This window comes from Ovis aries, chromosome 7 (assembly GCF_016772045.2).
Source record: "Ovis aries strain OAR_USU_Benz2616 breed Rambouillet chromosome 7, ARS-UI_Ramb_v3.0, whole genome shotgun sequence".
Taxonomy (NCBI): domain Eukaryota; kingdom Metazoa; phylum Chordata; class Mammalia; order Artiodactyla; family Bovidae; genus Ovis; species Ovis aries.
The window spans coordinates 84,481,158-84,489,914 of NC_056060.1; the positions used below are offsets into that span (position 1 = coordinate 84,481,158).

Genomic DNA, 8,757 nt, shown 5'->3' on the forward strand with positions numbered 1-8,757 from the left:
CAGTATGGGCCTGAAGGAGAAATCTTTGCAACATAGTCCCACCCATCATTTCAATCCACTTCTCTCTCTGTTCAGAAAGGCCTTGGCTGGGGCTTCCCTGGTAGCTCAGTGGTAAAGACTCTGTCTGCCAACTGAGGAGACAGGTTTGATGCCTGATCTGGGAAGATTCCCGCATGCTACCAAGCAACTTAAGCCCGTGGGCCACAACTACTGAGCCTGTGCTCTAGAGCCTGGGAGCCGCAACTACTGAAGCCTGTGCGTCCTGGAGTGGGTGAAGCCACTGCAAACCAGAAGCCTGTTCACCGTGACCAGAGAGTAGCCCCCACTCCCAGGACTGGAGAAAAGCCAATGCACAGCAATGAAGACCCAGAACAATCGAAAACCAATTAATTAAAGTATTTTATAAAAAAAGAAAGACCTTGGCTGGCCACTCAAATACATTTTACCCTATTAACCACTCCTTACCACCTATTGCTTGATTTTATTATAATCCTTATTACTACCTGAGATTTGTCTGTATCTTTTTAAACTTATATTTTGTCTTTGTTCTCACTAGAGGTCAAGGACCTTGTCTGCTATTCATGCCTATAACCCCAGCTATGTCTGGCATTTGTACTAAGTATTAAATAAATATTTACTGAATGAATGGGAAAATCACAAAACCTCAGAATTACTCTCATTAAAATGCTCTTTATCTGTCACTGCAATGACACAGGGAAAGGAAGTCAGATAAGCAATTCAATTTTCATTTACTAGATAGAAAAGCAAAGTACTAATATCTATGGCCCACTGCAATAAGCCCTGCACAATAAAGAGCTCATCTCCATTAGCCCTTCTAATAATTCTATGAACACTATCATCCCCATCTTACATATAAGAGACTTAAAGAGAAAGGTTAAGTAATTCCCCTAAGACCATACCCCCTTTAAATGGTGGAGCTGATGGGATCTGAATCCAAATCTGTTTGACTCCAGACCCAAGCTCAATAAGACTAAAATATTTAACTCAGTTGTACAATAATGCCTACACAGTAGGCATGACATTACTTTCCATTACTGGGGAAGCACACAGGAGAAGTGTACAGGCAAAGACTGGTCCCCATTAAGAGAACATTGTGCTCAAAGAACTGCAAGGTATCCAGAATGGCTACAGTGAGGAGCAGGAGGAGACAAGTGAAGAGGAAAAGATTAGATTTGAGATTAGGACAGTGCTAATTCATTTATTCATTCATTCCTTAGGCTGAAGTCCTACTATGTACCATCCACTGTATTCAGTTCAGTTCAGTTGCTCAGTCGTGTCCGACTCTCTGCGACCCCATGAATTGCAGCACGCCAAGCCTCCCCGTCCATCACCAACTCCCGGAGTTCACTCAGACTCACGTTCATCGAGTCAGTGATGCCATCCAGCCATCTCATCCTCTGTTGTCAACTTCTCCTCCTGCCCCCAATCCCTCCCAGCATCGGAGTCTTTTCCAATGAGTCAACTCTTCGCATGAGGTGGCCAAAGTATTGGAGTTGCAGCTTCAGCATCAGTCCTTCCAATGAACACCCAGGACTGATCTCCTTTAGCATGGACTGGCTGTATCTCCTTGCAGTCCAAGGGACTCTCAAGAGTCTTCTCCAACACCACAGTTCAAAAGCATCAATTCTTCAGCGCTCAGCTTTCTTCACAGTCCAACTCTCACATCCATACATGACCACTGGAAAAACCATAGCCTTGACTAGATGGACCCTTGTTGGCAAAGTAATGTCTCTGATTTTTAATATGCTGTCTAGGTTGGTCATAACTTTTCTTCCAAGGAGTAAGCTTCTTTCAATTTCATGACTGCAGTCACCATCTGCAGTGATTTGGGAGCCCCCCCCAAAATAAAGTCCGACACTGTTTCCCCATCTATTTGCCATGAAGTGATGGGACCAGGTGCCATGTTCTTAGTTTTCTGAATGTTGAGCTTTAAGCCAACTTTTTCACTTTCCTCTTTCACTTTCATCAAGAGGCTTTTGAGTTCCTCTTCACTTTCTGCCATGTGTTATCTGCATATCTGAGGTTATTGATGTTTCTCCTGGCAATCTTGGTTCCAGCTTGTGCTTCTTCCAGTCCAGCGTTTCTCATGATGTACTCTGCATATAAGTTAAATAAGCAGGATGACAATATATAGCCTTGACGTACTCCTTTTCCTATTTGGAACCAGTCTGTTGTTCCATGTCCAGTTCTAACTGTTGCTTCTTGACCTGCATATAGGTTTCTCAAGAGGCAGGTCAGGTGCTCTGGTATTCCCGTCTCTTTCAGAATTTTCCACAATGTACTGTGATCCACACAGTCAAAGGCTTTGGCATAGTCAATCAAGCAGAAATAGATGTTTTTCTGGAACTCTCTTGCTTTTTCCATGATCCAGCGGATGTTGGCAATTTGATCTCTGGTTCCTCTGCCTTTTCTAAAACCAGCTTGAACATCTGGAAGTTCATGGTTCACGTACTGCTGAAGCGTGGCTTAGAGAATTTTGAGCATTACTTTACTAGCGTGTGAGATGAGTGCAATTGTGCGGTAGTTTGAGCATTCTTTGGCATTGCCTTTCTTTGGGACTGGAATGAAAACTGACCTTTTCCAGTCCTGTGGCCACTGCTGAGTATTCCAAATTTGTTGGCCTACTGAGTGCAGCGCTTTCACAGCATCATCTTTCAGGATTTGAAATAGCTCAACTGGAATTCCATCACCTCCACTAGCTTTGTTCATAGTGATGCTTTCTATGGCCCACTTGACTTCACGTTCCAGGATGTCTGTATTAGACACAGGCATTTCAATGATGATTCAGACACAGGCTCTGCTCAAGCTTAAAGTCTACCTGAGGAGATGGGTAAACACTGAACTACAAAGCAGAGTGATATATGGTAACACTCATGTATTCATTGGACATTAAGGTGCTCCTTGACAGGAGGATGATGAATGAGAGAGGTTTATCAAGACACTACATTCACAAAGATCCTTCTAAGGGAGACTGCCTCAATCAGGGCAATAGCTAAATGCCAAGCCCAGGTGACCAACTTTTGCAGAAAGTATTCATTTCTCCAAACCATGGCTGCTTAAACCAGGGGTGGATATATGACCAAAAGGAAGATAATTAACAGGCTGTTTGGAGACCTAGAATATGGCCTAGCATATAAAAAGAAGCTGAACCACTCAGATCCTTGCACACTGGAGTTGCACCTCAGAAGGTAAAATGATGCATAGAGAGAATTCTTGAGGCAGAGTCTGGGCAGTGAGTGGTCAAACTTTAAGAGAAAGCAGACCTAAGTGGACAGAGGCTATGAAAAAGGTTTCAAATTGGGCTAAGGAGTGTGCTCAAGCTCACAGATAGGTTCTGCAGCCTGCACAATATATTAAACTTTTAAAAATGATACCTGACTTATGGTCTCTAAAATTCCATGCCTCACAAAAAGGAACCACAACTTCTTGGAGGAATAGCTGCATCCAGGTCAGGGGTTCGACATACAAAAGATGAGCCAAGGGTACCACCTAGCTGTTCCACAAAAGAGGGAAGCCATCAAAGTCCAACAGGACTGGGTCAAAAGGATATAGGAGCCAAAGGGACAAGTACACATAAAGAATGACTGCAACTGACTAAAACAATCACTCCAAAAATGGAAGTAAACAACAACAAAAAATGATCTCAGTATAATACTTGAAACAACCACCTTCTTCAGACTACAGTGGAAAGGACAAGGGCAACAACTACTTGCTGTGAAAACCAACAATAAAAAGGAATGAACTCTGCACTGAGCCCACGTTTCCTTCCTGAATTATAAATTTTAGAGTAACCAAATGGCTTTAAGTGATGAATTTCTTAGGAGTAATTCCAGCTAATAAGTATGAAATGAACAATTAGAAAATCTTCATTTCACAATCTTAATGAAACAATATATCCACATAAATCATCAATAGCTTCACAAGTTCATCAGCTTTACATTAGATGCTCCAGGCTGTTACCAACTTTGTAGGCAGGATAATGTTCCCAACCCCCAAGAGATATCCATATCCTTATTTCCAGAACTTGTGAATATGTGATTCCATGTGGCAAAAAGGGACTTGCAGATGTGGATTAAATTAAGGGTCCTTATAAGGGAAAGAAGGAGGTAGGAGAGTCAAAGGAGATGAGATGATAGAAGCTGAGAAGAGAGAGGTTCGGGTAGGAGAAAGGAAGAGAAAGTTTTGGAGATACTATGCTTCTGGCTTTGAAGATGGAGGAAGGGGTCACCAATCAAAGAGTGCAGGTGGCGGATTCATGTCAATGTATGGTAAAACCAATACAGTATTGTAAAGTAAAATAAAGTAAAAATAAAATTTAAAAAAAAAAAAAAAAAGAGTGCAGATGGCCTCTAGAAGTTGAAAATGGCAAGTAAATGGATTCTCTCCTAGAGCCTGCAGAAGGAACACAGTCCTGTTGACACCTTGATTTTAGGATTTCTGACCTCTAGAACTGGAAGATAAATGTGAGCCATGAGCCACCAGTGCAAGTCGCTCAGCTGTGTCTGATTCTTTGTGACCCCATGGACTATACAGTCTATGGAATTCTCCAGGCCAGAATACTGGAAGTGGCTAGCCTTTCCCTTCTGGGGATCTTCCCGACCCAGGGATCAAACCCAGGTCTCCCACATTGCAGGCAGATTCTTTATCAACTGAGCCACAAGGAAAGCCCAAGAATACTGGAGTGGGTAGCCTATCCCTTTCTCCAGTGGATCTTCCTGAACCAGGAATAGAACCAGGGTCTCCTGCATTGTAGGTGGATTCTTTACCAGCTGAACTACCAGTGAGCCACTAAGTTCATGATAATTTGTTATAGCAGCAATTGGATTTTAATACACACAACTGAATCCACTGATCTACCTTAGCAGCACCAAGGGGCACAAAAGTACTGTGTGCAGTGCCGTGATGTCACATCAAGTACACAATACCACTCATGAAGCAACCTCACATAAACCCGAATCTAGTTACCTATTTGTCGTTAATTACTTTTACAAGAACACGGGGGACAGACTCGTCAAATGACACCTCAAGGAAGCAGAGACAAATCTATAATGTAGGACATGATTTAAGGACTACTGACTCCAACAATATAATTTCAAGCATATAAAAAAAAGGGAGCTGGGGAAGAGAGAGTGAAACTGTTGTAGATTAAAGAGACTTGAGAGATACAACAAATTAATTTTAAATAGCTATTTTTGAGACAAGTGGAGAAATTTGAGTTTGAAGTGGGTAGGTGGCTCACTGGTGAAGAATCCACCTGCCAATGCAGGAGATATGGGTTTGATCCCCGGCTTGGGAAGATTCCCTGGAGGAAGAAATGGCAACCTACTCCAGAATTCTCGCCTGGGAAAGCCCATGGACATAGACGCCTAGAGGGCTACATTACATGGGGTCACAAGAGTCAGATACAACTTAGTGACTAAACATCAATTATTAGACAGCATTAAGGAATTATTGTTAACTTTGCAAGGCATGAAAATAGCCACATAACATTGTGATTAAGTTCGTATTTTTAAAGAGATTCATCCTGAAGTATGAAAGTCTGAAACACCATATTTAGACTTTAGTTTAAAACGATTCAGCATAAAATGAGAAGGGAGAAGCAGTTAAGATGAAATAAGTGTGACTGATTCCAATAATCTGGGTAACGTATACACACAGTGGACAGACTGTACTCTTTTTTTTTTTTTTTTTAGACTGTACTCTTTATAAAAAATAAACAAATGCCAAGACCAACTTGAATTAGTTGGTGATATTTTAAAATCAAGAGCTTTCGCTTAAAAATCTGGATTTCTAACTTCATTTAAAAAACCAGATGTGGCAACAGGTCCACATCAAGAGATGAATACTGACTATTCCAAACTGAGAGTTTCCACTACTCCCAGTTATCCCCCATTTATCAATCACAGCTGCTGTTTTTCTTATAGCTGGCCCAATTCATTCATTTTTGTTACCTACTTGGCATCCAGGAGAAGGACCTCAGAAGTAGTCTGAGTAAGCTGGCCAGTAGCAAGAGAACAGAGCAGACAGAGGATGAGATGGTTGGATGGCATCACTGACTCAATGGATATGAGTCTGAGAAACTCTAGGGGATGGTGAAGGATGCCAGGGAGGCCTGGTGTGCTGCAGTTCATGGGGTTGCAGAGTCGGGCTCGACTTAGAAATACACCACCACAAAGCAAGAGAACAGAGCAGACATGGGGAGAGCAAGTGTGTGATGGTAAAATGCTAGCGTTTAGATACAGATTCCTGCTGCCGAGGTCCCTTCAGCTGCCTTGGATATAAATGTAATTCCTGTAAGAACGTGCTATATTATATGCTTCCTGTATTAAGTGCTTACTAGAAGCAAGGCAGTATGCTTGACGTTCAGAAAAAAATGAACATGAATATAATTACTGCCCTAACGATACTAAGAGTCTAATGAGGAAGACAAGATATAAATACAAGTAGTTACACTGTAAGATGAAAATAAACTGAGTTTAGGGTACTGTTCAGGGTGGCTCATTTATAAAATGCAAAGGAGAGTGATGACAAAGTACATAAAGCTTCAGGAACAGATCATGAAGAGTGCTACAGAGTATGCTGGAAAATTTAAACTTCACCAGGTAAAGAACAGTTAAGGTTTTAAATCATAAGTACGAATCAGAGAGGTAACACTAGAGATGAGAGTAAACTCTCCTTCACTGCTCAAATTCTTTGATTCTATGCACTATACCCCTTGAAGAGCCAGAAGCAGGACCCCCAAAATACTGTATCTAAGCCTATAAAGTTATGCCATCATTCCTTTCTTGGCCAGAGAGAAGTTTGGGGCCTGAAGAGAATAACAAAAGTCTGGGTCATGGTGCAACAGTGGTGAAAACAGTTTATCTCTCTCAAGGTTTAAATAATCTGCATCTGTTAACCACTGTGCATACTCAGTCGCTTTAGTCATGCCTAACTCTTTGTTGACTGTAGGCCCCACCAGGCTCCTCTGTCTGTGGGATTCACCATGCAAGAATACTGCAGTGAGTTGCCATGCCCTTCTCCAGGAAATCTTCCTGACCCAGGGATCCAACCCTCATTTCCAGAGTCTCCTGCACTGCAGGTGGATTCTTTACCCTTTGAACCACCAAGGAGGCCATCTGTTACCACTACTGGGTTCCAATACCTTAAAAATAAACTATGGTTTTATTACACCCAAAGCTCTAATATAGTGTAAAAATGTTTCTTCCTGTCTAGGTTCAAGACCCCTCCTTTTAAAAACAAAAATCAGGTGCTTATAGTGAATGAATAAAATTACCTAAAATACAATCAAATATTGACAGATATCAAACACATTAACGCTTCAAAGATCAGGTCTGGTCATCCCAAATCAATATGGGACCAAACTGGCACTTCAGTAATACTTGTCACCATCCAAGAGTATCATTGAAATTTACAGAAAACTTGGCCAAGCCCGGACTCTGGGGAACCAGAAAGGAAAGGACTAGAGACTGAGACCGTTTTGTCACCAAAAATCGACTTTAATCAATCACAGGAATGACGAATAAAAGATACGTTGAGAATAAGACTGCAGCAGTTTTCTGTCACCTTACTTAACTCCCAACCTAAGAATCCACTTCAGCTCTGACACCAGCTCTAGTACCTTTCTGAGCCTCAGTATTATCATGTGTAAAATGAGTCTAAACAATACTTACTTGATAGGGTAGTGTACGAACTAAATGCTAATATGTGTACAGCAGCACGGGACCTGAACACAGCTGATGCTCAAGAAATAACAGCTTTTTATTATTCACAGTAAATTCGAGTGATTCCATTATTTTCCTGCAGGTATCAATGTCTTATGATGCTGATCCCCACAAATAATCAGCCTCCAAAGACTTGTTTGAAGACCCCTAGTTACCAGTTTAAGGTACCTAAAACCAAAACAGGGACAGGACCACAAGGACCCAAAATCAAGGCCGCGGCCGCTCAGCGGTCACCACATCCGCCAAGGCCCTGGCGGGCCCTCTAAAGAGTTCCCGGCTTCGGTGCGCGGTTCCCAGTCCCGCCCCACGACCGCCAACGAGCGGGGTGAGGGGGCGGTCTCGACCGCGCGCCCTTCGCGCTCCGCGCGGCCAGGCCGGCCCTCCAGACCTCCGCCCGCCCGATTCCCCGATCCTCGGCCACCTCGCCGGCGCCTGCGGTCTCCCCGCCCCGCCCCGCCCCGCGCCGCACCTTGAGATGGGTGCGCAGGCCGCCGGCGCCCCCAGACTGGTCGGTGATCTCGTACGCGCCCGTCACCAGCAGGTCCTTGTGGATCTCCTCGCGGAGGCACTTGCGGGAGTTAACGGGCAGGTGGAAGGAGATGGCGAGGACCGAGCTGGGGCCGAGCAGGAGTAACAGCAGCAACGCGAACGGGCAAGGGCCACGCTGAGCCTGTGGGCCTGAGGAGCCAGACATGGTGCCGGAGACTGTTCGCCGCCCTGGGCCTCGATCGCGCCGGAACCGAGAGAGCCCACGGAACTCACCTCTGACCTTCCCAAAGTCGCCGGCGCCATTTTGGAGACTGGCAAATAGATTGGGGGGGGGGAAGAATGTATTAGTACACTTTTATAAAGTGAAGAAGGGATATGATACTACGTCATGCCCACAAATTAAAGTGGTTAAATGAGATTTTTCTAGAAGTTTCCAGGAAAAGTTTCATTTTTATTAAGCTTAGTGCCTGCTCAGTCGGCCATAGCAAGTACGGGCAGCTCAGGAAGTAATTTTCTTTTAACT

General features: G+C 43.6%; 1 protein-coding gene across 1 annotated transcript in view; it reads right to left on the minus strand.

Annotated features, from left to right (window-relative positions):
• TMED10 (transmembrane p24 trafficking protein 10) overlaps positions 1 to 8,475 on the minus strand; it is a 34,813-nt gene extending 26,338 nt beyond the window's left edge. Inside the window, exon 1 of the mRNA XM_004010798.5 lies at positions 8,215 to 8,475. Coding sequence (XP_004010847.1) covers positions 8,215 to 8,439 — 225 coding nt within the window. The 5' untranslated portion in view covers positions 8,440 to 8,475. The remainder of the gene's footprint in view (positions 1 to 8,214) is intronic.
• Between the last annotated feature and the right edge of the window lie 282 nt (positions 8,476 to 8,757).